Source organism: Dioscorea cayenensis, chromosome 25 (assembly GCF_009730915.1).
Source record: "Dioscorea cayenensis subsp. rotundata cultivar TDr96_F1 chromosome 25, TDr96_F1_v2_PseudoChromosome.rev07_lg8_w22 25.fasta, whole genome shotgun sequence".
Classification (NCBI taxonomy): domain Eukaryota; kingdom Viridiplantae; phylum Streptophyta; class Magnoliopsida; order Dioscoreales; family Dioscoreaceae; genus Dioscorea; species Dioscorea cayenensis.
This window is the reverse complement of record NC_052495.1, coordinates 561,279-588,680: the sequence shown is the minus strand read 5'-3', so window position 1 is coordinate 588,680 and position 27,402 is coordinate 561,279. Positions and strand designations below refer to the sequence as shown.

General features: G+C 35.0%; 3 protein-coding genes across 4 annotated transcripts; 1 reads left to right on the top strand and 2 right to left on the bottom strand.

The window, feature by feature from the left end:
* LOC120253003 lies at nt 1-8,821 on the bottom strand. The gene is made up of 6 exons (XM_039261240.1): nt 8,736-8,821; nt 8,201-8,301; nt 5,229-5,286; nt 4,993-5,138; nt 187-472; nt 1-53 (listed from the first exon to the last, which is right to left on the bottom strand). Exons 1-5 carry the CDS (start codon nt 8,748-8,750, stop codon nt 451-453), a joined length of 342 nt encoding a protein of 113 aa, XP_039117174.1. The 5' UTR covers nt 8,751-8,821; the 3' UTR covers nt 1-53; nt 187-450.
* Nucleotides 8,822-8,902: 81 nt separating this feature from the next.
* LOC120253014 (U-box domain-containing protein 28-like) lies at nt 8,903-10,099 on the top strand. Its single transcript, XM_039261249.1, has one exon. The coding sequence runs from the start codon at nt 8,903-8,905 to the stop codon at nt 10,097-10,099; it is 1,197 nt and encodes a 398-aa protein (XP_039117183.1).
* A 197-nt stretch (nt 10,100-10,296) lies between these two features.
* Nucleotides 10,297-18,014, bottom strand: LOC120253002 (PH, RCC1 and FYVE domains-containing protein 1-like). Of its 2 annotated transcripts, XM_039261239.1 has the most exons (10): nt 17,694-18,014; nt 16,811-16,897; nt 15,792-15,881; nt 15,516-15,602; nt 15,294-15,413; nt 12,843-14,631; nt 12,535-12,737; nt 12,307-12,453; nt 10,780-11,312; nt 10,297-10,707 (listed from the first exon to the last, which is right to left on the bottom strand). In XM_039261239.1, exons 1-10 carry the CDS (start codon nt 17,742-17,744, stop codon nt 10,563-10,565), a joined length of 3,252 nt encoding a protein of 1,083 aa, XP_039117173.1. In that variant the 5' UTR covers nt 17,745-18,014; the 3' UTR covers nt 10,297-10,562. The 2 variants fall into 2 exon arrangements, with proteins under 2 accessions (XP_039117173.1, XP_039117171.1); XM_039261237.1 differs by having other exon boundaries at nt 12,535-14,631.
* Between the last annotated feature and the right edge of the window lie 9,388 nt (nt 18,015-27,402).

Sequence of the window (27,402 nt, the reverse complement as noted above, 5' to 3'; positions counted from 1 at the left end):
CCGGGTTTGTATTCTAGCCAGCCTGGTTTCTTGTTGACATTGTCCCCTTGTTTCTGCAAATAAATAATTGGTGATGTTTTTCTTTCCCCCTCAAATATATTTGCAAAAATATATATATTGCAGCAATTTTTACAACAGAAAAAGAAGGGGTGTAATCTTTACCAAAAGCACATAATTTGTATGTACCTGCATTTTATTAGTTAAAAACATGACTAGATTCCACAAGATGCAGTTAAGAAACATTAATTGTCATCACATGACCACCTTCAGATACAATTGTCAAAGTTTGAGCAACTAATGCAGATGAAATCAGTTCCCACTAACTTCAACTGGCTTCTCAAGTCACAGTCAAACCACTACATTTTTGAAAAGAGTGGGGGGCCTCATCTGAGCTTTTCAAACAGATCAAGGACAGCAACAAAGCCAGCATCTTCTCTTGAGTTGCATTTGTCACTCACATCTGCAACAGAAGCTGTCACATGGCCACAAGTTAAAAAAAGAAAATCTCATTGTATTGTCTAAAACTTCCAAGGTATGACTGCATAAGTGCATACTATCAATAGGAAGAAAACTACTGGAGATTTTGATGCATGATTGAATGCAAGAAGGCTATGTAGTAATACCACTGTTCATTACTTGTCAGGACTTCCATCTTCTTTTTTGAGAAAAGTATGTCCTAGAGTCTAATGCAGTGTAGAATGACAAGAATTAAAGCTATGCTATATGTATTCCAAAAGGCAAAAGAAGGTTGCTTAAGAAATCATAATAAATTCTAACTTGGGTTTGACCAATGATTATTAGCAACATCATGATGAAAAGTTTCCATGCTCTCATGAGTTGGAAAGAGAATTACAGATGGAATACAGGAATTCATTTAATGAACAGCCGCTTGAAAGAAACAGGCATCCAAACTCAGCAAGAACATCTACATGCATCCGGTTCCTTATCCTCAGATATACTAATTGGGATTCTTCAGTCAAGAATAGGGACAACCAACCAGAACTTAGCCATAAATGCTTGCAGGGGTGAGTATTAGTTGTTTGATCAAAAGAATAAATAAAAGAAAAAAATCAAAGGAGCCACCAAGTTTCAATTAGCAAAATCATCGCCAAATAAATACCACAGAAACAAACAAGTGCTGACCAGCAAATCAGCAACATGGAGGAAAACCAGGTGTCCAACAATCAATTAAATCTCAGTGTGATATCCTGTAATAATATTAGTAAAGATTAAACCAATTAATAGATCTAAAGCAATAACTACCGTGACCTTTAGTTTTCCCCCTGAGAATTAACTCATGGGTCTGACATAAAACGCCGTACAAAAGTGTACATGATTTCAGGGCATGTGGGGGAAGATAAGGCCATGCCCCTAGAGATACACGAATCCTTGAGAGGAGAATCAGGACCTTGCAATGGACTATGCCACTCTAAACATCATATATATATATAATATATAAAATGAACACGCACGCACCCATCCCATCCACGTCAAATCCTCTGGTCTCTTTTCTTGGTCCTGTTATCTATCTCATGCACAAACACAAACACTCATAGAACAGACCAAAACATTGTTGAAACTTAAGACATTATGGATTTTCAAAGAGTCTAGAGGAAGAATAAGTAATATGCTAAACTTCAAAGTCCCCACAACATAAAACATAATCATCACAACCATCTCCTTGCACACCTTAATGTTTAAACGAGAAAAAGAGAAAAAGAGCATGCATTTGTTATTCTCACTGGTATCATTTGCAGAGACACAAATCCATAGTTTGACAAATGTATTAATTTTTTATTCATAAATAAGTGTACTGTCAAAGTGTAAGAATTCTCATGAGACAAGAGCTGCATGTACATTTGTGTGAATCTTTTCCTTTTTCACACAGTCAAAACCTAACCTCCAAAAGATAATAGATAGCAAATGAAGAAAAAAGAAGGGGGTGGGTTATGTAAATCACATCCTCTGTAATACTTTCTTCAAGTTCGGAAGCTCTTCGTCAGCCTTTATCTGTACAAACAACAGATGTTGCAGACTTTTTTCTTCACATTCTCTTTCTCCATTTTACTAACCCCATTCCTTTGTGATATAAAACCACACTATGTTTCTTAGCTCCAAAGAGAGAAGGAGAGAGAGAGACGGAACCTAGAAAAATAAGATGGAAGGAAGGAAGAAAGAAAGAAAGAATGTATTTGTCCTGAAAAAACAACACCATGTGCATTAACTCCATATCCTATACTTGCACCACCACCGGCAAAGCCTTCAAGGTGTTCTGCGGCTATCCAAACCGATGGAGTTGTGTTGCTTGGAAGGGCCAGAGGGAGGGATGGGCATAGCCTTGGGTAAGAAACCAAGGAAGTATCCAGGGTTCTTCATGGCCTCAGGCTTTACGTGGAATGCTTGCATGTCCCTAGAACCTTGGCAGCACGAAGACAGTAGTATAAGAAAGAGAACTACCAGAATTGAGACCCTTGTAAGGTGACCCATAAGAGTTGGACCAAGGTTAAAAGGAGGAAGAGAGGCCTAAAAAAGGGAGAGGAGAGTGGAAAAGAATGGTTGGAGAGGAGAGCTTGAGCTGCAAGCAAAATGGCAATGGGTGGAGGCCAGAAGGAGGTGTGTGTTTGAATATAGGATGTAAGCTTATGGGACAATCATTAAATAATAAAGTATAGGGTGGTTACTTGGGATTGTTGGGGTGGATACTAAGGGGGAGGGAGAACATGGGTGGTGGAATTTAATGAAGGGTGGACTAAGATTTTGGGGTTAGAGCTAAGTTAGTAGCAGTACTGTCGTTGTTCTAGAGTGGTGGGGTTGAGTTTGGTTGCTACTTGCTAGAAAGGATTGGAGGACAAAGAGAAGGCCATGGGGGGAGGGAGGAAGAGATTCATAAAGGATGGAAGGGATACGAAAGGGTGAGGCAAGGGTTAATAAAAAAAGCAGGGTGCTGTCCCCTGGTTAGGTGAGAACAGGGGGGCCACTGGAAAATCAATGGCCGACTAAGGAATTGAAACTGTTCTTTCAGCTCCAAACAGGACTGCCTGTCCCATGGGTTTTTGTATTCTTCTGTTTGATGTGATGCTTCTCTCACACATATCCTCATCGATCTTATTCCATCTATAAACATACATGTACATGGCCAAAAACTACTACTTTCAAGTATAGTCTATGTGGCAGTCCTCTATTGGTGAAAGTTGGGAAATGGCCTATCAAGGAAGTGTCATATATCTATGCCAGTAGGCCTAAAAGCGCCTTTAAAGGTACATAGAAAATAACAATTAATGGCAAGATGTTGATTGAGGAGTGTTAACTCCCAAACATAAAGTCGGATTAAGCCTGAGCAAATCAAAACATGGGAGCATTACTGGATTACGAAAATCAATGACGATGACAGCAGAGACATTAATATAAAGCTAAAGATGAATATGGGGACAGATATCTCTGAGTCCAATCAGGAATGTGCACAACATAGAAAGGTAGACACATATACCATTATATTAAACAAGAACAAAAATAATATGGTGCAGAAGAAAAGGCTTTTAAGAAGGCAGGTTGTACTTGGGAGGCAAAGGACAATATTTGCTTACACTTTGGGCTGGATTGCACGTCCTTTATTCAGGGCAATGTAAAGTTATGGGCAAAGTGTTTTTAATACATTTCTTTGGTGAGTGCGAAGGTGAAGACTGTTGGCCTAAAGAAATGAGAAAGGAAGAGGGGGCTCATATCCGCAATCATGGTCCATGGTCTCCCAAGTCGTGCCATAGTTATGGAAGAGATGGTCCACCTGACACGACTTTTGGGACACTCATGGTGTCTTGGGATGTGCTTTTTGGTGATTTAAAAGAAAGATGTTGAGGTCCCAATCCTAGCAATTTAGATGCATCATTCATGCTGGTGTGTGGACATCATGCAATCACAGTGTCAGTCATACATACTTCTACGTGTTTTAAGTTACTGTATCTGTTGTTCCAATATGGTCTCAGTCATGAAAAAAGAAGTGGCCACTAGTTTGATAATGGATGTTAACTGGACTCTGGGAAAGAGAAACTTGCATGAAAAAAACTAGCATAAACAATACATTGTCATCAAGTCAACCTGTCTATAGAAAAAAGGTTTAATTAATATATAGATCACTGTAACTTGTGTCCTTTTTAATCTTTGTAATATTTTTAAGTGCAATAAAATTTTTATATTTAGTTGAATTAAGTCATTTTAGTCTGCTGTATAACTAGGCAAATATAAATTACAAAAACTTAATTGTATCTAAAAATATTACTATGAACTATGACTCAATTTAACTAAATATGAAGATTTAATTGTACCTAAAAATATTATAAAGACTAAAATGACAGAAAGTGCACAATTATAGGGACCTATACGACAATTAAACCTAGAAAAAATAATTACTTTTAGTCTTTTAGACACCCAACTATGTCTGCATGAAAGTAAATTATTAGGAAAAATATTAATCAGAAATTCAAAATAGGGCGTGTAAAACCCACCCCAATATATGGAATTGTCCCTGCCCTCTTAAACTTATCTCTGCGTTCAAATCCAAAATATCACTAAACACTACAATTCACATAGGATATGGGACCATGAAAGAAAAGAGAACTAACGATTGGCACAAAGCACAGGACCACCAGTGTGGTTCCTAAAAAAAGAAGGCACGGTAAGAAGAAAGGAAAATTTATCACCGATGGGGACACATGGAAAGAGGTCTGTGAAACCAGTTTGTGTAAGATAAACTTCAACTGATAAAACTTCTATTTCAAATAAATCATCCTAAATCAATCATTCATTGAAGATAAGCCACCTCACACACCGAAGCAACATAATTTTTTTGGGCAGGCCTTTTGCATGCAAATAATATGCAATATATTGATGAAGCTACCTTGCTCCTCCAAATGGAATTCCACACCAAGAACTTTACTGCCCCTGCTATTATATCAGTTTAACTTTTATTTCTTTTTTCTATAGTAAAAAAAAAATTACCAGCAAGTTTGAATAAGCTGAATGTGAACATTTTCTCGTTGCACTATGGACTTCATAAACAGAACATTCATGCCAATGCCTTTTCTTTTCTTGTGCCAATGCGTGGAAAGCGCTGGAGAGAAGTGGCGGTCCGAATCCACTCTAAGCTGCAATAAATGCAATAAATGCAATATCCACTGAAGAGTGTTATACCAGAAATAAGCAAACAAAAAACTACACAGGTAAAGAGATTTTACTTGGTCATTTGGATCACATGCTTTTAATCTTTTATCAAAACATTCCCTTGGAAAAAACCTGTAGCGATTGCGATTCACATTAATGCTTAATCGAAATCATATTTTACCATTTTCATAATTCAAAATCGCAAGCGCGTTTATCCTCACAAGACTGAAGGTCGGCTCACCTATATATCTAACACAATTAAGATAATAAAATAGAAAAAAAATACTCTTCTAGCCAATTACAACAGAAATTTCTATCTCACTAAACGAACAAGTCAACTCCAATCATGTCGGCAGATTATGTAGAGCAAGACTTATTTTTTTAAATCCAGAACTTCGAAATTGTTGACATTGACTATATAGAAATAAAAAATAAATAAATAAACATACAGTGATAATCAACATGCAGTAACATTTTCCCAACAATACCATTTCTCTTGTTTCTTATAGTAAATACCACGAAAGCTATTGCACCGACTATGAGGTCCATATGGACCCACACGTGGACTTAGTGTAGCATAGAGATGCATCCCTACTGGGTATTGTTTTCTGCCAGATGATACGCCAAATCTATTTCCATCATATTAAAAATCAATGTTTATATTATGTATTGACTATATCCCCATTTCCATACTGGGGGGCCACCCAAACACATAGTTTGAAGAGCTAGAGTCATCTTCCAGACAGGTTGGACCAAAAACTAAAGGTGGAGATCAACTAGAGTGGCCACGATAAGCCTGTTCATCTTCCATCTGATCTTACCTGCAAAATCAAGGTCCACCAGCCTACTAATGTCTTCCAGACCTTTATTTATAGAATAGTATTGCACGGGATGAAGAAGCTATTGATGCCTGGAAGATGAGTTACTATTCTGCAGATCAAATAAAATGTTCCCACATCTTCCATTAATAAAAAACAAATCGATTGTGGGTGACATGCTCGATTACTCCTATTGCAATAGTCTTATTTACTAGGCCATAATTTGATAAAAAGAAAAAAGAAAAAAGAAAATAATATGGGAAAAATGTGTCTCAATGTGAGAACTTAGAAAGACTTGAGTGATAGTTTTTTTTGTGAGAAAAGTGACGGTATAAACTTGAATAGTTTGGTGTACATTAGCAACTTCTAATTTCCAAGCGCAGACCAGTTTCATCTCAGGAAAAGTATGTTTAGCACTCAATTGTTTATCTTAATGCTACCACTGATTAAAATACCAAATCGTCATGTTAACCAGCAGAAGGACACAATATCATTCCTCCTCCAGACTCCAATCTCCTCTGGGTGCTTTTGTTACTATCCTATAAATTCTTCCAAACTTTGATGATAGCTTTGATTTCCGTGCCGACAGCACCTTTTTTTTTTTCTGTTGTTCTTCACACCAATATTGGTGAATATTAAGAGATTAAGAGCATCCCGGTATATCCTCAGGCTTTCTTTGGTCACCAGAGATCTGGAGATATCTTGCACCTCATTTGTACATAGCATCTCATATTATATGCACGTGTATGGATCAATCATCAAAACAACTGGTTATGACAGTCGTGATCGGCTCACTTGACTTAAGGACGTACAGCAAACTCACCAAATCTAGATCTTGAATCTGCACCTTATAATATCTTTTGTGTGTCTATACTTCTTTAATAGCTTTCAAACATAAGCCACAAAAGTCTTCAGTCTGTGCAACCTTGAGTCAGTACACTGCAGTCTGCCAGTCTGCATTTGCAGATCAATTACTAAGGGAACCAAGATTCTCAATTAGGCTTCTGTAGGCCAAGTGAAGCAAACATACAGAACGGCTGATCACGCTAGAATAACAAAAAAACATTTTAAAAAAAGGCTTGTTTATTGTTAATCTAAAATGACACCATTTCATAATTGTCTGACTTTCTTCAAAAGAAATTGACGCACCAATTTAACAATCCATGATAAGGCATCCAAAGGATTGCATGATAGCTACAATGTCTGTCACTTTATTGAAATAGCCTTGTGGCAGCGGCTGTGCCATTTTTAAGTGTTCTTAAAACATCTATTACAGTAAAAATCAATTATAGAACGAACACTCTAATCCGATGGGGTAAAATATCAAATTGAATTAGCTTTAGAAGTAAGACCGAAAAGCCAACAGTAACTGTGAAATTTCTATTTGTTGGCAAAAATCCTAGAAGAAGTTTAAGCAGGAATTAACTAAAATTTATACGATTTGGCAGGTCTTAACACAGAAATCCAACGATACGGCTCTAATCAGTTCGCTTATGAATTGTGCTTCATCACAACAATCACAATAACTTATAGGGCGGTACATCCACCATTCAAAGAAGACACCTAGACAGGCAAGGGCCGGATGATAATTGAAAACTGGAAGAAAGCCTCGTTAGTCAATGGCACCAAGTGGTTGAAGGATATTAAATGTGAAAGCGTGCAGACAAAACAATTGTAAGTAGAGTTGGACTTTGGAAGAGGAACCACATGAATTGGCGTTGATTTACGAGTAAACCGACCAATGGGAAACTCGGTTGGTTTTGAGTGATCCACTAGGCAGTTGGCTTGTCTAGCTTTCTATGCAGACATACAGCGATTCTCAAAATTAGCAAAGGAGAGAGATTTTTTATTTCTAAGAAAACATCTATTCAAAAAGAACGACTACGTAAAATGTGGAAAGAAAAAGAGTTGTTTAGTCACATAATGGCTTATGTACAAGAAAGGGGTGGTTGGTTGAAACGAAAATAATAGCATCAAATGACAAGAGCGCCGGATAATCAGGATGTCTGTTCTAAAGAAATAGGAATAAAAGAATAAAAATGCATTTGGAATGTCTTTTTCATTGGTTTTTTCTTCCAACAAAGTCCTTGATATGGTTATATACTATGTTGAAAGACAATCATCAAGAATTCATAATGAAGCAGAATTTCTACGGCACACAGAATACAAAAGAACATAAAGTCAGAATAGAAAACACTCTCAAAGTTAAAAGTTCAGAAACCACTAACCGGAAACATGGAACACTAGTATAGGGAACATCAGGGGCTCTCCTTGAGTTCCATCTATAGTTCAACCAGGTTTTTCCTGGGACTGCAAAGCCATTAGCAATCTACCAAATTAAAGTTAGAAAGATAAAAATAAAAACTCGTTTCATGTACTGTGAGATAATTTCCTAGTTCATATATATATATATATATATATATATATATATATTCTCTTGTATTAATTCAAGCTCATTCAAGTGAAGAACAAAGCTCTTTTTTCTTTTTAATAATATCAATTCTTTTCTTCCACATATTTCACTACATAAAGACTTTTCTTGATTTTCTTCGTACAAATTCTAATCAGAATACCATTTGATATCACTACCAACCTACACAAAGTGTGAGAATTATAAAACTAAATACCAATAAATTTTCATTATTTAGTACTTTTGATTAATGAAATATGATCTATCCATCAGCTTTTATCTCAAAAAAACACTATTTTTTTAACCAAAATCATTACTCGCAAAGAAAAGAGGAACGAAGGAGCCAAGATTACCCCACTCGTCACCATCCCGTGTCTTCATCTTTGACCCATTCACAACCGCTTCTTCTCTCAATCTTCGTCAAAACCCAACAGCCCAGCTGTACCACTGCTGCCAGTCGGAGCATTCATTCAATAAGAAGCAGGCATTAGTCAATAGAACAAAGGAACGATACAGTGAAATGGAGAAGAGGACACAAGGGATGGAGCTGAATGTACCGAGCCTCTTCCGGTGCCCCATCTCTCTGGAGATCATGCGTTCGCCGGTGAGCCTCTGCACGGGAGTCACCTATGACCGTGTGTCCATCCAACGGTGGCTGGACTCCGGGAACACCACGTGTCCCGCTACGATGCTTCCTCTCCCCTCCACCGACCTCGTCCCCAACCTCACCCTCCGCCGCCTCATCTCCCACTGGCCTCACCCAGCCATCGATGGCACCTCCCGAACCCTCGACCTCCGCACAGCCGGCCGCCTCCAAGATCTGATCGCCTTCTTATCCGATGCCGACCGCGACGATTTCCACAAGAACTCGCTGACCTCTGCCCCCTCCTTCGCCCCCGCTCTCGCCTCCCTCGTCGGATCGGACTCCAATGACGCCGCCATCAAGGTCCTCGCTCTCGTCCTCACCGCCGATTTCATCGAGATCCGGAGCAAAAAAATGGCGATCCAATCCCTTTGCACCGATCTAAACCGAACCGTCTCCGCTCTTCTCGAGACCCTCCAGAGATCAGAGCCAGATGCAAGAATCGAATCAGCGATAGTTCTGGAAGCCATTCTGAGCTCCGATCAATGCGATGTGAATTCCAAATCCCGGATCGCGGAGAATTCACATCTAATCCGCGAGCTGATCCGGCTGATCGTCCCGTCAGCAGCCGGATCCACAGAAGCCGGGATCTCATGCTTGGTCTCTTTGTCATCCGCGAAGAGATCTCGGGTGCGAATGGTGGAACAAGGCCTGGTACCAGCGCTGGCGCAAGCAATGAACCAGGAGCCATTGACAATCCCAGCTTCGGCGGTGGCGAAGGCCTTGAAACTAATGGAAACGGCGTCAGGTTGCGCAGAGGGACGAGCAGCGATGTGCGAGGGGAAGGCGGAGGCAGTGGCGACGGTGGCAAGGCGGATGATGAAAGCCGGAAGAGAAGGCGCAGAGGCCGCCATTACCGTGCTGTGGACGCTCTGCCATTTGCACGGCGACCGGCGAGCGGTGGAGGCCGCGGCGGCGAATGGCGTGGTGACCAAGATACTGGTATTGATGCAAGGAGATCGGGAGGGCAATTTGAGAAGGAAGTCTCGAGATCTCTTGAGAATTTTCAAGATCAATAGCAAGGGTTTGTTCGTGGGATACGATACCAAGACCACGCACATCTCGCCGTTTTGAGAACTTTTTGGAGGGAAATCAATATTAAAGCAAATATAGCGGGAAATATAATTAAAACAAAAAAAAACCCTGTAAATGAAGTAATATTTTTGAATTTTCAAATAATATAATTTAAAAAAAAAAACAGTGTCCATACTCATTAATTTTCCTTTTTTTTATGTAATATATATATATATATATATATATATAATGATAAATAAGGCAATGTTGAGGATCATATAACTTGGAGAAAATTACCAACAAAAAAAAGGGGGCCTACAAGTTGCATACTTCAATTGGAAAACACCTTCCTCTGCCCTCATGCTAGCTCAAATTTGATTTTTATATATATATACATTACGATACAGCAATTAGAAATGAATGATAGAATTGAAGGAAGGCATGTATATATGGTAGAGGTTTTAGAAGCGTGTCGAAGATCTGAATGTCGCCGGTTCTAATTTGTTCTAGGCTTCAGAAGGTGTTAGCTCTCGCCGAATCTCTGCACTGATTGGGTCGACACTGCTGCTGAAGCTCTGTCTGATCCACGAACGTTGTATTTTTCATACACCTTGGTTCGATTCTCTGACCACCATGATTCTGCTTGATGTTCTCCGAATCTTCTTCGACTGCAAATGATCCCAATGTGAGAATATTGGATAAATGTGATCTTATAGACAAAAAGACCATAATGTTAGTACCTGAATCGCACTCGCTTGAGATCTCTTGTTCCATCACGAAGTGCCACGAGAGTTATGTATACACCAGGTTCATATTGTTCTATCCATTCTGCTTCGACTTGATTATTGGATGTAGGACTTCTAGAGTTCGAGACATTCTCACCATTAAGACGGGGTTCTGCTCCTCTGCCCTCAAGATCTTCCCTTCTGCCAGATATAGGCATTTCGGCATTACCACTTCGATCCGAATTCAAATACTCACCTTCTTGATTGGAGTTTGCAACCCGATGGTTGTTAAGATGTGTGTCGTCCAATTCATTGGTCTCACGGGAACCACTCGGAGAATGATTTTGAGCTGAAAGTCCATTAATCACAACTGAGTTGATAGATGGTGGATTGGCCGGACTACTACTTGCATCATTATTTAACTGATAGTCTTCATTCAAATTAGAATGATACAAAGCATGTGAGTCGATGCCATTCAGTGGATACGTTGGTCTAATCTGATCATTCTCGTAGACACCATGGGGCAGCCTCTCTGCCATGTCTTTAAGCTAAAGTATAGACGCAACAAAAATAGTAATTAATAGTCAATAGAAGATCTCTCAAAATATTAATAACAAAATTCATGAAAGCCAGATGATTTTGAAATGAAGGGAACTCTCAGGAGCCCATTTGAATTCTTGAGTTTATCATCAAGACCATAATAATGATGGGAAATATTCGAAGGAAAAGAGGAGAAAATAAGCATGCCTTTGAATTGGAAACTATCACTAGAGAAACAATAGAAGTAATTTTGTGGATATCAAGGGGGGCAGTATCAGGATGTTATTTGAAAAACAGAGTTGATGGTACCTTTAATGTTAAGATTCTTCCAAGTTCTTCAGCTAAATCTTCGTACTCAGAGTGAAGGGAAAGAGGCTAAGGATCAAACTCGTATCATATGGTGTTTTCAGATCCAGTAGTGGTAACAAAAAAAACTGATACTTGGACTAGTGCAATTAAGGAAAATTTCAAGTGGGTGAGTATTAGGATATTCATTTGATAACATAAATGAAAACTGTGAGATGCCTATTTGATACCAGCGGACAGCATAGAATCAATTTGATGACTTCAACTTAAATTCTTTTCAGATGATTTTAGGTATCTGTTATAATTCAAAAAGGAACAGTAAGACACAAGGGAATTTAATTGAAAACTACTCTGCAGGTTCTTTATTTGCTTTATCGCATGCAGACTTACTACAAAACAATTTAGAAACCTCAGCAATTCCTGAACTTCAGACCACAAGGAATACGTGAAGGAATTGATGAAAGTGCTCTAAATCTAAGCATCTAGGAAAATGATTGTAAACTTTATCATGGTTCTATTTTATATAACTGAAGCTAAGAAGTTCCAATAGAGTAAATGATTGTGGAAATATGGATGGACCATTAAGAGAAAGCTGCTCTGTGTATATCTAGCACTAATCTGCCTTCTTTCCATGATTTCCAACTAAGATAATGAATTTAATGCAGCAAAAGTATTAAAGAGAAATTGAGAAGCTACCTGAGCAGTAAGGGACTTTATAACTTCCTTCGCAACTTTGGACTTTGCAGCTTCCTCTGCTGCCAATGCCATTGCTTCTTGAGCTTTCTTTGATGATTTCTGCAGCTCGAATTCTTGAAGCTCACATCGGTGTCTCAGACCATCAACCTGATGACATTCATTAAAGAATTTAAGGATATTGACAACTTATGGCTCAGAACTAAACAGAAAGAGAGAAGTTTCTACTACCTGAGCACGTAACTTTTGAATTTCTTGATTCAAAAGTTCATTTGTTCTCTTCAGACTGTCAGTTACATTTTTGGAGAAGGAAAGCCCAGAAGTTGTGGGAACTGGTGTTGCCGAGCGCGGAGGGCTAGATTTTCTTGAGAAAGGTGAGACAGCTCTGGACTGGTTTACAGAATGGGTGGTCGACGTTTGAACTGGTCTTGGAACTGCTTGATGTAGATCAAATCCACCAATGAAAGATGTATCTTTCGACCTTAAAATTGAAGGAGCTTGAGAAGCTCGAGTAAAAGACAGTGTATCACTCTTCTTACCATTTTTTGCTGCCTTGACATCCAAGTTCTTTATCAAATCCAAATTGCTTGCCAAAGGAGGAGTTTTTAACAATTTTGATTCCACTTTGTCAAACCTATCTTTGTTTTCCCCTGATAAACGGGGCATAGTATTCCTTTTATTATTGATTCCACTGGATTCCAGCACTTTATTCAGTTTCAGATAACACGTGTCACATACACGATAAGGTTTTCCAGGATTGGGAGACAGCGCTGCCCTTAGAGCCTTCCTTGAACTGCATGAATGACAGTGTACAAGTCCACAGTTATAGCAATTATGCCTCTTTCGAGTAAAACCAAAAGCTTGCCGACATGCTGAGCACTGGGACTGCTCTGCACCTGATACCCATTTATGATTGCATATCGCTGCCGTGAAGTTTGAACCACAAGCAATACGTTTAACTGTTCGGTCTTTTAACGCTTCAACAAGGGTAGGTGTTTTCCGATCTTCAAAATCTCCATGACCCAACCTGCCATTTGCCCCTTTTCCCCAAGTGTAAACTTCATTCTTAGTTGTCAAAACAGTAACATGGTATGAACCACAAGAAACTTCAGCAACAGATTCACTGGCGAGTTTATCTTCAACCATGCAGGGGAGTTTTCCATCAGATTGGGGATTACCCAGCTGGCCATAAACAGTACTTCCCATTGCAAAAACACGTCCTGAAGTTGTTAAGCCAATTGTAAGGCTGTGACCACAGGCTAGCTTGTGGAAATTGAAGTCTATCAGTGAAGGTACACAAGTGGGTTTAAGACGTGCTTCCTTGTCACCATGGCCTAAGCGAAACTTGTCCCCATCACCCCAAGTGAATAATTTTCCAGATGATGCACTAGCACTAGATTGAGTTACAATAACATCTACTATAGCAGCAGTATGCCACACTCCACATGCAACAGCTATTGTCTTCAACCCCATCAAAGATTCAACTTCCTTTGGATACGAAACACTTTCTCTGTTACCGTGCCCTAGAACTCCGAAAGTTCCATCACCAAAAGTGAATAACTGCCCTGCAGAAGTTACCAAAGCAGTATGCCAAGTGCCACAAGTAACATAAGCAACCTGAAGCCCCTCTAGAGGTCCTGAAACTCGCTTAGGTATCCAGTGGCTGACATCAGTACCATGACCAAGAAGGCCTACATTATGTGTACCATCTCCCCAGGTATAAAGTTCACCAGATGCAGTTACAGCACAAGTATGGAACTGTCCGCAAGCAACATAGTCAATATTACACACTGATAAAGATTCAACCAGACGAGGATGAATAACATCTGTTCCAACACCATGCCCAAGCCTTCCACCAGATTCTTCACCCCATGTAAACATCTCCCCCTGCCTTGTCACCAGGGCAGCATGCCTGACTCCACAGGCTACATGATGAACATCCAAAACTAGATTAGACTCTAGAGGCTTTGGCAGAAGGATATCAGTTTTAGCAATAATAGGACTATTACTTCTCTCAGTGCTAGCCCATGCAGAGCTATCACATATGACCTCACCCCACACATATACATCCCCAAGAGCATCACAGTCATCCGGTGCTGAACCATGACTGGATGTGCTATGTGTACTGGAAACACTAACTCTAAAAACATCAGAAGGAATTCCTTTGCCTTGCATATTTGTTACATCTGATTTCTCAAAAGTTCGCAAATTTTCAGGATGGTCAATGGATGAAATGCCAGGGTTTAAGTTGCTGTCCGGAGAACTAACATCCAAAATGGTGCTTACAGAGCTGTCACTTGTCCTGTTGGTTCTCAAGTCCTTCGCCTCCTGCAAAAGAATATGTAAAGCAGCTTTCCATCATTTATACCACTAATCATGCCCTTGAATGGTTGTTATAGAAAAAATTTTATGTATAAAAAACAGGCTATTTTAAGCCCCTTTCAAATGTTCAGATGACAAATAAACAGAACTCTAACAATCAAAACAAAAGCAGAGAAGATCATGGTTTAGCATTCTCAACTCTAATTAACACAGACTTTCCAGTTCTCTGATTTTTCAACATCGAGCACTTACATTCATTGAAAGTGCTGCTTTCAGATATAGTCAAAACTATACTCTTGAAACAAATAAATGATGTTGCCAAGGATGACCTCAGACCTTAATACGGTTATCAATCAAAATTAACAAAGGTAACACTCTATAGGAGAATAAAAAGTCATCAAAAGGGCTAGGTTGGCGCAGAAGCCAAACAAATACTGGTCAAGAAAAATGTGTTCCCACAGAAAGTTAGTTATCTAGATGACTCTAATCCCACTAAACCATAATTCAAAATAACAATAGATCTAGAAGTCCATATCAGTATCATTGCTTAAATAATACATAATTGTTTGCAGATTTATTCCTTCTATCAAACAACATGATAAATAAATATCCTAAATTTTCATAGGGGATTAGTACTAGTGCTATTACTAAAGGTAGAAGCAGCATACATCAAAATAAAGTCCACCATCACTCCATCCATCAATTTTTGAACGGCCACATTGACCAGAAGAAATCAATGCTCTTAGTCCTGCAAACCACACCTCTGCTTCAACTTTATCCTTGCAAATCTGTCAAATAGTGCAAAAGGAACAAGTAAATCAGCCAAATGAATCTGAAAAAGGACTAAACTATCAAAAGAAAATAATGATAGGAGGCATGAGTTTACTAACCAGATCAAGTGATCTTTTTCCATTATTATAAATAAGGGAAAAGGACAAGTAATCCTTCTCAGGGCGCAAATAGCGTTGAAAGACAGGCTGCGAAGAAAATTAGACAGTAAATATGACATGAATTTAGGATCAATCCAGCATGTACAAAAATAATTAGTAATGTCATTCTTTACCAGTAAAATTCTTGCTTAAAATTAAATAAATAAATTTATCAAAGACAAATCATCTAGTCATCCAAAAGGTACATATAAAAAGAAATACTTGAGAAGGTCTTACAGTTCTTTGTCCTGGGATGATTTTTGAAACAGAAGCTAACTTTAACGTTCTTTCCCCACTGCTTGACAACCAGATTAGAGATGATTCATCCTGCATAGCATAATTATAGCCTTCACTAGTTAGCATATCCTTATACAAGCTGTGTAGCTTCAGCATTTGTAAGCCACATTAGTAACTTGATAGCATATTTCATGTTTACAACTAAGCAATCTTGGAAGATAACAGAAAAGGAATACGAAGCAATAGAATAAGCCATACATAGAGAATATGAAGGCATACATTTTCTTCTATGCATGAATCCATGACCACACTCTCCATATCAACATTTTACAACAAAAAGAATAGATATCAAGAGGGAAGACATGCATTAAGTCATTAGCTCCAAATAAAATAGAAATGCTGACAAGCCCGTTCCAAACTCAAAAAGAACAGATACTCACTGCAACTTTGTGGTGCTTTTTTGGAGAGATTTTAGGTAGCCTTATTTGATTATAATGAGAACTAGAGAACTCAAACTACAGAACCACAATAAGGTATATTGAAAATGAATTCTAGGAAAATTGGTTAGCTTTGGTTAGTGTCAAACTGTAAAGGCAAATCACACCTAGACCATTCTAAATGGCTCAACAATCTTCTGAATAAAAGTACATGATGGACCAAAAAATCTAGAGGACATATTGATGTTAATTCATTATCAGAAATGTTAATAAGGTATGGCATGCAATGTAATTGTTCCCATATCTACATGTATTTTCAGCAACATTTCAGAAAACACCTAAATAATTTTGGCAAGAAAGAACTGTATGAAAAACAAAAAATAAAAGAGAAAATACTGCAGCTGGGCTAAATAAGATGTCAAGATGGGGCACATATTTGCAGCACAAAGTTTCATCTACAAACAATCGATGTGAAGTTTGAGTATGACACATTAAACAAACATATATGACTCATGATTGTAAAGCATTAATTATATATAATATAAAGGAGCTACTTCATCACCAAGACGAGAACAAACTTACATTAGATAATCTGAATAGACAAAACTTTGGTTTTCCTTTACGCCCATATTTAAGCAATTGGGAGCCTTTCTTCAAAGCAACAAGAGCCTTAAAAAACACAGAAAACAAAAGTTGAAACAAGCCAATCAAATTTAAAAAACCAAAATGGGATCTTATCAATGTAAGGCAACAGCCAGACGAATCATGTGTCTCCTGAGGCCTTTACTACCATCACATCATAAACATTAACAAGACATGATTTCCTATGTTAACATGCAATCGAATTAACACATACAATACTAAAACTAACAACTTGTCACAAGCAGCTACAGAAGAGCTTAAATAATAAAAATACTAAATTTAAGGCATCTTGTTCTTAGCAAGCCGAAATGCCTTCTTACTACCGCACAACCACATACACACACAACATTGTGCATGTCATCACCAATGGCAGCTTCAGCAAAGGATATATTGCCACTCTAGTACTTAATCAAGATGCATTCGAAGAACAGTGGCATTCACCGCTAGAATCTCTCGATTTACAAGAGTTTCTTCATTCCAGTGACTAGCAGAAAACCCCAATAATTTCAACAAAAAAAAAAAAATAAAAAAATAAAATCAACACAATCTTCTTTTAAACTTCTTCACTGTTACAACTCTCTAATTGCTCAATGAAACAACTCAAAACCATTACAGTCCACGAGAAAAAGAAGTCCAAAAAGTTGCTATTCTCTTGAACATCATAACCTAGAGTCAAGGAAACTATTCCCTTTTTCCCCTACTCCTTCCATGAAGATCTCTTGCCAAAAATTCATAAACCCAAAAAAAATAAAAAAATAAAAAGATTTTTCCACTCGAGAACGCAACAGAAGCCAAGGGAAAAAAAGCAGTGAAAGAACAAAACCTTGTCGGCGTCTCGATCGGTGCTGGGAGTGGCGACGAAGGGATCTGCCATTCCATGTGAGATCGTGTGCCCGCATGGATCTCCCCCGGGTTCCAGTCGTCATAGATGGCAGATCGTTCCAAGGACCCTCATCAATCTCGGGGCGGCGTCAGAGCATCTCCATGGAACAAGGAAGCAGTGCTCTCGGTTGGGAGCGCAGTGAAGTGGTTTTCCGGCGAGGAGGCTCGGTTTTCAAAGGCGGGTTCGCGGCAACCGGAAAACCAGAGTGGATGACGAGGGAGGAGGAAATCTCGCAGCCGATTAACCGGATTTAAGTCGTATTTCGAGTCCGAAACTAGCATGCAGTCAAACTTAATTAAATTTAATTAATAATAAATCGCTTCAAAACTGTTTTAATCTTTTTTATAAAAAAAATCTTTTAAATTTATCAGGATTTTCAGAATATTGTTTATTTTAAATATTTTATTTTTTTAAATACCTTATTTAATCTCTCTAATATAGTCAATCTATCCTTTTGGTGTTTATATTATAATTTGTCTTCATTTTAACAATTGAGAATGTGAGTCTCTCCCCTGATATAATAATTAATAATTTTAATATTATAATATATATATATATAAACCGATTGAAATATCCCTCTTTACTCAGAGTGCAAAGGTTTTTTTGATTACATCAAAACTATTATAAACACAATAACTGAATATTTCAACAGACATGTAAATAAAAATACTATTAAATAAATATTGAATTATTTTTTTTAATAATAAGCGATGAATATAAACAGTACCGAACTGAAATCCGAATCTATATAAAAATATGTATAGTATAAAATAGTATAAAAATCCGAAGTGAACCGTGTATAAATAGTACAAAAAATCTATTAAAAAACTATTATTTTTTTTTTTAAAGAAAGGAGAAGGGAGTTTCAATTCCACTTTTTACACTTAACAGTAATATTTTAAGTAATGAATAAAGTTGTTAATGTTAAGTGGGAAAGAGAAGTCCTTTTTTATCTGCTAAATTTAGTATTGATTTTTATAAGATTATTATTATTATTATTATTATTATTATTATTATTATAAAGTTGGTAGAAGCAAGTCTCTAAAATTATATAAAATGGCCGATCCATGTTGCTACGAACCAAGACACAGCCATCATAGCTGCTGCGCCGTCTTCCTTAACTAGAGATGGCAATTTGTACCCCTACCCAGATGGAGTATCACGATGCCAGATGCCCGGTCAAAGAGGGTATTACCCTCTCTTTGACGGGAATGCACGTGCAGGTAGCAGATTAGCTGTTTTTGAGCTGAGATCGGGCGTGAAGGATATGCCCCTACCCCTACCCTGCATTCTTACCCTTACTCCTTACTGTTGAAGAGGGATGCGTAAAACCCGTACCCATACCCTTACCCTCTCATATATATATATATATATATATATATATATATATATATATATATATATATAATTTTTTTATTAAACTAAACATTTACACCCAATTTACTCAATATCTATTTTTCATAGTGATTAATTTAAAAATAATACTTCAAATTTTCTCTTAATATATTATTTTTAAATTTTTATTTAATTTCTATATTTATATTTGATAATATTATCAAAATTGAATTTTTAGATATATATATATATATATTAAGAATCATAATTAAATTAAAAAATAAACAAATATAAAAATAATGTTATAATAATTTATTCTATAAATTATAAGAACATCCCTGAAAAATAAGATACTTAATAAAAAAATCAATTGGATATAACTTATGAGAATTACTTATAATATTTTTTTATATTCAAAAATCTTACTAGATATTTATAAAATTTGAAGTATATAAAATATAAATAGTGGATATATGAAAAAAATTTTTAAACAAAAACCAAGATGGTTAAACATGAACAAAAACAAAAGGTAGAGTTACCATTGAGTCCCTAAATAGACGCGTCATTTTTTTATGTGATTATATAATTTAAGATAAACAAATATATATCAACTTGTAATTTTGAATTTATAGACATGTGTTTAAAAAAATTGTAATATAATGTATAATTAATTTATTTTTTTATTATTATTTAAATTTAATTCGATAATTTAAACAACGGGTAGCGAATGCACTGCAGGGTATACCTGCATCTGCGAGTAAGGAGTAAGGGTATGATTTTTTTACCCTCGAAGGAGTGCAGATGAGTACGGGTATGGGGTAGGGGTTACGGGTACGGGTAAGGGTTTTGGCATACCCTACCCATACCCTACCCGTTGCCATCCCTATCCTTAACATTCATCAAATGAAATCAAAGTTCCCTTCATCTCTTCTTTTCATACATTAATTTATTATGGAATAGAAAATGATAAATAATAAAAACATCATTTTACAAACATCATTTTACAAAAATATAATTATTAATCATAAAAATTATAATTAAATTCATATTATTAATCTGTATACATAATACTGATATATATTATAACGATAATTATTTGTTATCTAAGTATAATGCACCAAATAGATGTGTATTTAAAAAAAAATTAAAAAATAACATTGAATTTAATTCACAAATAAGTAATGACCAAATAAATTCATATGTATATTTTTACAAATAAAGAATTCTTTTCATTCCCATACTGTTCTTGGATTTCAATTAATATAGGTCTGGTGTAGTTAATGAAAAAAATAAATAATTTTATAGACTTTAAACATGTTTAAAATAAATTAAAATTATCAGATCGAACTAAAATAATTTACATGATTTATATTATCATAATTATGAAAAACAATTTTGTTCATATGAAATTCCATGTTCTATTATATGAGAGTACAACACAATAGAAATTATGCTTTATTTTAGGTATAATACCCTAGTTGGTCCCTCTACTTTTCTCTCTCTTCCTTTTTGGTCCCTCTATTCACAAATGCTCCCGACTAGTCCATCTACTTTTAAAAATGTGTCCACTTAGTTAAAAATGCTCCAAACCAGTCCCTCTACTTTTTGAAATGTGCCCACTTAGTCCCTCTAAGTGGGTACATTTTTAAAAATAGAGGGACTGGTTGGGAGCATTTTTAACTAAATGGGCACATTTTCAAAAGTAGAGGGACTAGTCGAGAACATTTCTGAGTAGAGGGACCAAAAAGGAAGAGAGAGAAAAGTACATGGACTATTTTGGTGAATATTTCTTTATTTTAGATATATTTTTTGGTCGGGTAATAAATTTGAATTTTGTCAAATTTAACCAAAAACTTAAATATCAAATTAGACTAATAATTAATAAAAAAAAATAATTAATGTATTATGGTATATATTGTTAATTTAATTCAATTTAATGTATTATGGTATATATTGTTAATTTAGTTCAAATTTTATTTGAACTTTCTCAAAGAAACTAACACAAAATTTAAAGATTCAAATACTACTGCACACAGTTCATACAACAAATAATACTTGAGAAATTAAAAAAACTTGAGGTGAAAATTCAAGATTTAAATATAATAACACCGTTCATATTTAATATATATTTATATATGTATATTAAAATAAGTTCATCTTTGGTGAAATAATGGGTGAGAAACTACAAGAAAACTTGGGTGAAACTTTATAATTTAAAAAAAAATTAAAACAATTAATAAATAATAATAATAATAATAATAATAATAATAAAAGGAATGGCATGATTTGGGTGTATGGATGTATGATGTATGTATGTACGTAAAACCCTAACTTTCACTAGAAGAAGGCTAGCGGATCCGGATCTTTGGATCTAGATCCGACAAGAATACAAGTCGAATTTTTATTTTGTTAAATTTTCATCTCCCCCGAAACCCCGAAAATAGCTCCCTCACCGGTGATTCAAAGGTTCTGCTTTCAAGTCATTGGTTACTATTTTCAGAAAATGAACTTGAAGTTTGAAGAATACATCTAATCACCTCTTGTGTTGGGTGGGTCCCTTGCAAGGAGTAAATTTTTCGGAAGGTTACCTAACTTTCAATTTCAACTGTTTTTATTTGGGTATGCCAACTTTGATGTAAATCAAAAAGGCTAACAAGCTTTTGATTTATTCTCACCGGCAAGTTACTCTAAAAATTTCAGCTGAAATTAACTGATGTGGAGCCCAGACTTGCACAGTCAGCATGTTGACAGTCTGTCTAGCAGTCTGTCTGCCCAGGTAAGTTCTCTACATAACATCTCAGCCTAAGTGTCAGCCGAAGATGAATGGCAAGAACGGCAACAATCGGAAACCGAACGGCAACAGCAACGGCAACGGGCGAAAGCCAACGAGTGGGCCAACCACGGCAACTGTGAGGATTAGGATGCATGTTTAACCATTTTACCAATAATTTTTTTTGTTACTGTTTCTTTAGGAATTTTAATACTCTGTTTTTATTTCTACTTTAATCTTTGAATGTTATGTTTACACTAAGAGCCCGTTTGGTATGATGTAAAGTTGTTATTTTCCCTGCAAAGTAAGAGGGTGAATCTATTTCAAGCGTTTGGTTCTTAAAAATAATATGGTCTCCTTGTAATCGCTTTCCACTTGACTAGGGAAAGTGATTCACAGGGGGTGGTGTGAAAGTGTTTACACCGTTGGATGGGAAAGTTTGGTAATTGTCAAATTACCAAACTACCCTTTATTACATAAAACTCTTTCTCGTTTGTTTTGTCTTTGAAAAAACCCTAACGCGATCATATTTCCAATTCGGCGGAGAGTTGTCGCTTCTTCTGAATCGGAGAAATCCTGGTAATATTTTTTTCTCAAGTTTGTTAGATTATTTTTGTGTTAAATTTTTTTGTTAAATTTTTTTCTTGGTGTAAAATGCATATTTTAAATGGATCAAAAGATAAATAAATTTCATATTTGTTTTGGATAAAAATTTTTATTGGAGAATTTTTGTTTTGATTAAATCAAATCTATGTTGAAATAATAATCCAACATGATAAGATAAGAACTTGAGACATATATATTTTTACTTGTCCACGATTGTTTTTAATTCCCACGAAAAAAATTGTTACAGTATTTGTAGTGAATCAAAGTTTTTTAAAATATATGAGATATATAAATAAATATTAAGTAGAAAGCATTCAAATCAAAAATATTAATTCCTTAGTTTAACAATATTATTTCTTGTCTCTTTTTATCATGTTTTTGCATAACATATTTTTTTATTTTTTTATGGGATTTTTATTGTAGATATAATGGTGCAAACCTTTTTCTTATGTTCATAAATTCCATACTTTGCTAATTTTTGTTAACTTGGTAAAAATTTATGTAAATGAAAAAAAGGATGCCTTTTTGATATTTAAAAAGTTGATGAAATTCAATGTAATTCATCAACATTTTTAGGGTTTTGCTTGCGAATTTCATACATTCTTTTGAAAATTGGTTTATTGAACTTCATATATCTTCTTTTTTTCCCTTTTTTTTTTTAAGATTTATGTTGTTGTAATAGAAAATCTTGAGTAATAGATATGATGTAGATTATAAATTTACTTTGAAAACAAAAGTAATGTGAACTAGTGTGGATAATAAAACACTAGTGTCGGATAATAAAACTGGGTGGACTTTGTCGTACTTTTGAGTTTGAATTATGAATTTATGGTAATACTTTGAGCTATTTATTAATGTGTGATTGTTCATTTGGAATGTGTCATGAATATTTGTTGGATAATATCAATCAAGGCAATAGATGTAAGAATTGAAACAAATAAAATTGTATGATGGACAATTAGGAACACATGGTGGTTTAAATCTATATTTTTTTTAGTGTACTAAAAAAACATAAAAACCCCATTTGATTTTTTTTTTAATTTATGAAGAATAGGTTAATTATTATTTGGACTAAGTTAACAATATTATTAGAGTTGAATAAAAACCCAAATTTAGTAACTATAACAACTAAGTGCAAAAATGAGAATAAACTTAATTTTACATTGAAAACAAGTTCATACCAAACGTGAGAATTAAGTTTGCATGCAAAGTAATTATAATTTTGATTGAGATAACCAAACGTTGTAATGTTATTTTGCAGGTAAAGTAATTGCATGCAAAGTCTTTCCCTGCAAAGACTTTACATGCAATTACTTTCCCTGCAAAATACCAAAGGGGCCCTAGGTTTATATTGTTTAGCCTGGTTTAGAATTGTCTTAGTTTATTAACTTGTTAATAAATTATACTTTGGTATATATTATTATTTTAATTTTTATTCTGAAAAAAAAAAGAAAAAGATTGAGAGCCGGTGGAGAAAGACGAGTACAGAGTAGTTGCTCGCTTTTCAGCAAGGAGCTTTTGCCAAATCGGCACAATCTATATAAATGTACTATTATCACAGTTCAACATTGTCTGTCTGTTTGTCAATCAACAGAGGATATGGTAATTCGTGTGTTAGTGGAATGCCTATTAGCTTAGGAAATTTGGTCCTCACTTGCATTTGGGCATTTAAACTCAATAGAGATATTTTTAAAGATTGGTGGGGTTCGGTGTTGGTTCATTCTTCACAACAAGACCTTGCCAAAGCTGCAGTCATTCCATGTAGCTTATGAAAGAATAGAAATTCAATCCTTTTAGTTAACAAGAAATTAACAAGTTCAAGCCTCATCCAGCTGGGTTTATAGGTGCTGACTCAATGGCAAGGTATACAAACTTATTCTACAATGTCTCTCCATAAGTAGAGGTTAACCATACTCGATGATTCAAACCACTAAATGGGCGGTTTAAATGTAATGTGGATGTAGCGAGTAGCTCTCATCTATCATCATCTTTTTATGGGGCCATTGTCCGGGATGTTTCTGGTATATTCAAAGGTGCAGTTCATGGATCTCTTCCGTTCACTCAAGACTCAGGATTGGCGAAGGCTCTCGCATGCACATAGGCACTGAAGTGGTTATTAAGGAATGGATTTGATTATATTGATCTAGAATCATATTCTAAGAGCACTGTCTTGAATCTTCCTAAGTATGATTGATTATTCTTAGGGCTCTCTGCTGGCTATAGTGTTAGATGATTCTTATGCTCTTGTGTCATCCTTTAGTTTGTTAAAATGTCTGGTAACCATGCAGCCCATACATTAGCAAAGGCTGTTGAGGGTAGTACATATATGAAGGAGTGGTTGTCAAACCCTCCTGCAATAACATAATAATTTAATTTAATGTTATATATAGGTTTAATTTTTTGAATAATCACTAAAATTTGGTAAAATTACAGTTTGCTCATTCAAGTTTGATTTGTTTCTAAATAATCACTGAAGTTACTAATTATTTCAAATGCTAGTCACCGAACGATTATATGCTTCATTAATTGACGTGGACACAGTTTTCTAAATGTTAATTGGACTTTTCACAGTGTCCACGTTAGCTAATGAAGCTGGTAATCATTCGAGTGACTAACATTTGAAATAATTAGTAACTTCAGTGATTATTTAGAAACAAATCAAACTAGAGTGAGCAAACTGTAACTTTATAAAACTTTAGTGATTATTCAAAAAATTAAACCGTTATATATATATATATATATATTTATTTAAAAAAAACATCATGCTTGCCTGGTCTTTCTTAACATTCATCAAATGAAATCAAAGTGTTTTTTTTTTATTTAAAAAAAAAGGTGGATAAACCACTTCAATTAAAAAAAATCAAAGTTCCCTTCATCTCTTTTTTTCATGGATTAATTTATTCTTATAAAAAAAATTTATTTAAAACATTATATTTTAGGATTATTTTTAATTTGAACCAACAAAATTTTGAGTTAATCGATATTATAGAAATTAAAATTCTCTAATTCATTTTTTAAATAATAAATTTAAATATTATGACTTATAAATTTGTATCTTTTTGTTATGCCTTGAAAATTTGTTGACTTACAAAAATAATACCAATAATAATAATAATAATAATAATAATGACACCTGAAATTAAATATTTATTAGTACCAAATGAGCACATCACAAGATATGCATGGTCACCAAAATATGATAGTCTTTGTAAGTTTAAAAATATTAAATGATATATTAATGTTTTCTTTTTATGGTTGTTTAACTTCACATCTAAATAATTATAAATCTCGCAAAAATAAATAAATAAAGTTTGAAAATTTGTATGAGAATTACAACCATAGCCCCACTCCTTTCCCGACAATAGCATCATTGTTTCCTCACTTTGATCACATGAGCCACGAATCTCAAAGCTCAATGGATGGTCATGATGAACCGAACAAAGTGAAAAGGGTCCCTGTTCTAACTACCAAGCTTTAGTTTTTTCCTTTTGTCGTACTAGTCCCAACATATTAAGAAACTGGATTGGCAATTGCTAAGCAATTCATGAAAAAGCAAAGAGGAGACAAAGAGATGCATGTTTTTGGAGTGGTTGTTCTTGCTTTACTTTAGCTCACCATCTTTTTTTTTCATTGTTTTTTTATTATTCTTTTCTCCTTGGAAGTCTCACTCTCATTATTTGCATTTTTGGGTACTCACAATGATTTGGTTTATCTAATAGCTATTAATAAATCAATGATACTATATATTTATATATATTTAAATATTAAAAATAAATCAACTTGGGTATGCTCAAGTGACTAAGACTTGGATTAATTAAATATGTGGTTTCGAGTTAAATATGTTAGGAGAGAGTTACTATTTTATATGGCTTTCAATATCTCTTCAAGAATGATTTAGAGTTTGTAATTCTTAGAAAATTGATTGATGAAAGAATATGAAAAATAAATCATTTCAAATTTCAAAGTATTTTGTTTATCCATGAAATAATTTCAAATGGATGGTACTAAATTAAATTTTTTGTATAAAAAAAACAAAAAAAGAAAATGGACTAGAAATGTAGTATGGGCTGTTGTGGGCACAAATAAATGGGCTTTGTGGGCTTCTTTTTAGTAGCCATTATATATGACTCAAAAATCCTTTTTTTCCCCTTCATTTTTTCTTCTTTTTTCCCTAAGTTTTATTTATTTTTCCCCAATGCTTTTATTTGAACAATGTGTGTGAACATTTATTAAGTTTTTCTACATCCGCACCAATAAATTCAAAGAAAACAATAAAGAAGGCTTTGAATGAAGACTTGAACCAAATAATTATTCAAAAAAAAAGGTGATATTTGTTTACTAGCATTGCCATCTCTTTTGGGTTGAGTTTAGGGCACTTATCATGGCATGAAATTCTAGTCAACCCAATAACCCATTTGATGGTTCAAGCCTTCAAAGCCAACTTGCATGACTTCATGACCAAAGGAACATTTATTTTCCAAAGTTTTGTCTACCATTATCTAAAGATTATACAATTAACGTATATAACAATTTCATTATTTTAAAAAATAAAAATGATTTAAGATGCCATTTATATATGTGTATATACATTTTTTAGTCTCAACAAAATTAATAGAGTATGGTATTTATATTAATAATTTTTATGATATTAATAATATGTGGAAATAAAGATACGTGCTTCCAATTACATCCTATCACAATTTGAATAAAAATAATATTAACTCTATAATATGAGCATTATAGGTAATTTTAATAACTGTCATTCTTCTCTCAATTGGTAGGGTATTTACGGAGACGATAGATCATGGATCCACAGTTGGTATATATATATATATATATCTAATTTTCTCATAGATTAACTCTGCTCTATATTTTTTTGTGTGTATATACATTAATTTGATAATTAAATTTATGAAAGGTAACTTGCACATGAATTGC